Source organism: Myotis davidii, unplaced genomic scaffold, assembly GCF_000327345.1.
Source record: "Myotis davidii unplaced genomic scaffold, ASM32734v1 scaffold940, whole genome shotgun sequence".
NCBI lineage: Eukaryota > Metazoa > Chordata > Mammalia > Chiroptera > Vespertilionidae > Myotis > Myotis davidii.
Window position 1 is genome coordinate 150,747 of NW_006292108.1, and position 5,481 is coordinate 156,227.

At 40.3% G+C, this 5,481-nt stretch overlaps 1 protein-coding gene across 3 annotated transcripts in view; it reads right to left on the reverse strand.

The window, feature by feature from the left end:
- MID2 (midline 2) overlaps positions 1 to 5,481 on the reverse strand; it is a 114,049-nt gene that overhangs the window by 92,479 nt on the left and 16,089 nt on the right. For 2 of the 3 annotated variants that reach the window (XM_006765659.1, XM_006765658.2), the window contains exon 2: positions 1,991 to 2,706. In XM_006765659.1, the coding sequence (XP_006765722.1) occupies positions 1,991 to 2,650 (660 nt within the window). In that variant the 5' untranslated portion in view covers positions 2,651 to 2,706. Of the gene's footprint in view, positions 1 to 1,990; positions 2,707 to 3,492; positions 3,516 to 5,481 lie in introns of those variants that run through there. The other variant, XM_015565279.1, reaches the window with a different exon arrangement.

Below are 5,481 nucleotides of genomic sequence, written 5' to 3' on the forward strand. Positions count from 1 at the left end.
AACCAGTCTGATCAATGCCTAACTGCTCCCCTGCCAGCCCAATTGCCCCCAACTGTCCTCCCCTGCTGGCCTGGTCACCCTTAACTGCCCTCCACTGCCGGCCATCTTGTGACCACATGGGGCAGTCATCTTTGACCATATGAGGGCGGCCATCTTGTGCGAGGGTGTGATGGTCAATCTGCATATTACCTCTTTGTTATATAGGATAAGTTCTTTGGTTAATCTCTTCCCATCTCCTCCCCTCCTCTGAGATCTGTCATTCTTTTTAATGTATCCATAACTTTGGACCTATTTTGTTCATCTGTTTATTACGTTCATTAGTTTCCACTTATAAGTGAAATCCTGTGATATTTGTCTTTCTCTGACTGGCTTATTTCACTCAATAGAATAGCACCTTGAATGAAATAAACATAAACACTGAACTATGTACAAATTTATAAATATTAGATATAAATAATGATCAAAAAAGGCATAAACCGTCTGGATAGTGTGGCTCAGTGGTTGAGCATCAACCCATGAACCAGGAGGTTAGGGTTCAATTCTCGGTCAGGGTGCATGCCTGGGTTGCTGGCTCAATCCCCAGTGCAGGAGGCTGCTGATCAATGTTTCTCTCTCATCAGTGTTTTTATCTCTCTATCCTTCTCCCTTCCTCTGGCTCTAAAATAAATAAAAAACATTTTTTAAAAAGGCACAAAGCATTGTCAATGTGACTACTCTCAATATTACTTGCCACAAATGACAGAAGAGAATACGTATACTATTCTGAGTATTGCTATCCTATCCAACATCACAAATTTTACCTAAGTTACATCGACTTTTCCAAAGCATGGCTAGAGGAAACTCTCCACCCACTTCTTGCCTTCCTTTCATCCTATCTAGATCTTCCTTAGAGCTTGGCTTATATATTCAGGCCCTATTTAGCAGTGGTAATCTGACTCATTTACACATTTTATTTGTCTGAAAATTCTAAGAGAAGTTCAATCACATGACAGACAGGCAATGGGAATAAAACAATTTGCTGGATCTGACATTTTACTATCCACATGAGGTAGTAGGGCTTTAAAAAACAGGCATTTAGAGTTGCACATAAATATTATATGGCCCAATAACTTTGGAACTCTTTCCACTGAACACAAATGAAAGAGTAAGAATTTCCAAGGCAGGACTGCAAACAAGTGCTTCAGTCCATTAACCACAAAAACGAAGGCTGGCACAAAATCTGATACTGGATTAAATATTTATGGCCTTCAGTCTAAATGTTTAGTTCAGGTATTTGATCATTCCTTCTGACTTCATGGTACACTGAAGTTCCTTTTTTAGGAACTGTTAGTCTGTTTTTTTGTTGTTGTTTATTTTAATTTTGGTGTTGTTGTTGTGTTTTGGGGTTTTTTTTAAACCAGGCTTAGAATTAGCCCTGTGTTAAGGGCTTGATGGCAATTTGTAGTGGCCAGTGCCAAACTTTTTTTCTTTAGAATACTGAGCGTGCAAAAATATACTACTGTTCTCCACAAAGATCTCCCACCCACAGAGATCTACTCAGACACATCCACCCATACCTACACTGAAACACACCAAACCTTCCCATTGCTATACACATAAACAGGCAAATAAGCACAAATGCTAATTATAGCACACCTACACAGGTACTCACATACTTAAAAGAAGAGGTGGAAAAAATCATAGCAAAGATATGTAGTGTGTAAAGTGTCACTGAAAGAGTAAATAGAGTGCTGTTGCTCTGGATGTACTATTGGTGTAGTGGGCAACAGGCCAATTCCCCCAGAACTGGTCAGACACAAGCAGATTTATACAACAGATGAAATAGGTTCCAGTGAGAGCTAGCAGGTGAGTAGGTTATTCTTCATGACAACTTGAAGTTAACTCACTTTTCATATAAGAAAAGTCACCCATTTTACTAGTGAACTTGCCTCCCACATAACAGTGTACAAAGACACAAAGTTGTGTTAGGGATATTTCCCAGATCCCTTACCTTGAGTTTCTCAAATCGATCATTCAGGGACGCAACCTGATGGTCTCGGTGACGCCCCACTAGTTTGCATAAGGCACAGATCAATTGGTCATCAGATACACAATACATGTTCACTTTCTCATTCTCATGGTCCAGGCAGGTGATCCCTCGAAGATGTGTGTCTGGCACTGGTTCCACCAGGCGGTGGCTGGTGAAAGGCTTCTTGTTGGGGTGTGTGGCCCTCAGGCAACGATCACAGTAGGAGACCTCACAGGTGATGCATGTTTTCACTGCATCTCTTGGTGGGTCCTGTTCACAGAATTGGCATGCAATTCTCTCAGTAGACATGGTGGTACTGGGCCTATAAGTCCTCTCCCGGCGGCTCTCACTTGGGGAATTGGGCCCACTGACTGAAGCCTTCTGAAAGCGGTCAATAATGTTCTGCAGAGTCACATTCCTCTTGAGGCCATCCAGGCCCCGGTGGTTGAGTGAGATAACATATCTGCATGTAGGACACTGGAAAGCAGTAATAGGTTCAATGGATTCACCAGAGCTGCAGCTGGAGACCAAGATGCGGTGGGCACAGCTGAAGCAGAGACTATGAGCACAAGGGAGCAAAAGGGGATCTTCAAATAACTCTAGGCAGATTGGGCAGGTCAATTCAGACTCCAGGGTTTCCATCTTTATTGAAAATAATCCTGCTGAGGCATTAAGAACCACAGAGGCTGGGCTTTCACCTGCAAGGAATACAAAGCAAGAGTCATTAAGCATTTCCAAGGGAAAAGTGAATGTAGTATAATTCTTCACTAACCAATGGAGACTTTACATACTGGATTCCCCAGGGATGCTGGAGTAATAGGAAAATGATTCAGGAATTAATCAGAAAGCTTTTCTTCCCCTTCAAACCTTGTTTCTGACAAATGCTTCAGTTTATTTTCCTGCACTAATAAATAGAACTAGTGGCTACCTCTGAATCCTGGTTTACTGATTAACATTAGTATTCAGGCTCACAACACTGGCATATATCATTCTCTCACATATTCTCCACTGACATTACTTGTCCTCCATGATTATGACGAACCTGAGGCCCTGAAAAATTCTCAATCTCCATTTTCCAATATTGTTCTCCATTCTACTTCAAGGTAAAATATAGAGGCTGCTCTTATTTCACATCTAGTGGAAGGAGAACAAGGCTATATTTCAAACTAATTCACTAGTTCTTGAAATGATTCCATTCTAAGAGCCTGAATAAAAAGAAGAGAGAGCTTTAGAAAAATGTAGTTCTTGATTGCAGGATAATAAGTTTTTAAGAGTGTGGATCTGAAGTACTTCCTACAAACACATATGGAAATTTCTGTTTTGTCCCATTTCTAGTATACTGAGGTACTAGAGCCAAAATATGATAGTTTTCATTTTCACTTTCTTCCTTCACCTTCAGAAAAGTCTTCATTTCATCAAACTAAATGATCAATGATTTCAACTTACTCAGCAATAGTTGCAGATCAATAATGAAGACATATTACCTTGTGGCTTCAGTTGGTTTTTAAATCACCTCCCCATGTGTCTTTTTATACTTCCTAAAATATAACAAGATGCAAATCAAGATCTAGATATAAATTAGCAAAGTGTGGAGCGAGAAATTTTCAGATCTGGTAATCTTCATTTTAGTGTGCATCAGATAAAAGAAGTCACCCAACTAAGAAGAAACTAAGCTCTTGGTCAATCTATCTCTTCTTTCATGGGCACTTCTGAGCTGAACATATAGATACTTGTTGCCATAGTTTTCCCATTAATTAAAATCAACACACAAAAATATTCTAAGCTAGCCTTAACTAAGGAACAATGTAAAATATCTTATTGACTAAAAGTGTTAATCCTATTTATCCTTTTGCTTTTGAAAAACTTTTTGTTCATCATCTCACTACTATTGGAGACACTTATCAGGGCATGAGAATTTGATTCTGCCATTTACATTTGTTCAGATTTGGTCATCTATCAGAGATACCCACATAACCTTCTCACAGGATACTTAAACTCTGAGTACAATTATACCTTCTGCAAAAGTACAATAGATGTATCCCTAAAAGCTGTTTCTAAATCAAACCTTTTAAGTACACCGAAATAACTATTTTGCAGAAATATATAGGCCATTGGTGTAAAAGTGAAGAATCTTTTTGTAAAATGGTCACTCTCAGTTGGTTTGGTAAGTTTGTATAACCACTTTTGAGAAAATGAGACTTGTGGTATTCTTATTTTACAATTTACAAGTGCTTGAAAATTGTTGGCTAGTATTCTGTAACATAACATCTATCAGCATCCACATATAGAGATAAAGTAAAACAATTAAAATGTACATATATCATAGAATCTTAGAATTGGAAGATACTTTGGAGATGATAGATTCCAACTTCCACTCAAGGCAGGAGTATTGTTTTTGATAGTTTCACTGCTCAATTCAACATATCCATAAGTGAGCTTGTTATTCTCCCCTCCCTGAAACACACACACACACACACACACACACACACACACACACACACACACACACCTGTTCCTCTTCCAACTTTTTCTATCTGGTGAATATCACCATCCAAACCTAGAAAACTAGAACTTCTCTCATTTACATGTTTATCACCTCAACCACCAGTAGCTTCCAGAATATTGTTTTCTTTCATTTACTTATCTGTGTCTCCAGCTAACTCTCCATGCTCCTTGAGGGCATCAACTATTTCACATTTTTATTCAAAGTATGGAGCTTCATACACACTAGGTATCAATCACTGTTAAATAAAGAATCCCTTAAAGTAGAAGTTAGAAAGGGACCTAGCATTTATAGAGCACCTCCTATATTCTGAGTCCTGTGTTAAGCACTTCACACACATTATTTCATGAAATTATATGAAGAAGCCTGTGAGGAATGTATTACTACTATATATGTATTACTAGAGGCCCGGTACACAAATGCGTGCACCAGTGGGGTCCCTCAACCTGGCCTGCGGGATCGGGCTGAAACTGGCTCTCCAACATCCCTCAAGGGGTCCCGGATTGTGAGAGGGTGCAGGCCAGGCCAAGGGACCCCAATGGTGCACAAAATGGGCTGGAGAGAGACATGGGAGGTTGGCCAGCTAGGGAGGGACTGCAGGAGGGCTCTAGGGCATGTCCGGCCCATCTTGCTCAGTCCCCATCAGCCGGACCCCAGAAGCAAGCTAACCTACCAGTTGGAGCATCTGCCCCCCCGGTGGTCAGTGCACACCATAGCGACTGGTCGACCCGTTGACTATCTGCCCTTTGGTGGTCAGTGAACATCATAGAGAGCGGTTGAGCAGCCTTAGCATATCATTAGCATATTATGCTTTGATTGGTTGAACAGCCAACCGGTCAACTGGACACTTAGCATATTAGGCTTTTATTATATAGGATAGTTAGGAATTTGGGGCTCAGCATTGTTAAGTAAATCAACCAAGAACATACATACACAGAGTACTGTGTCACTATGCCTGTGCTCTTTTCCC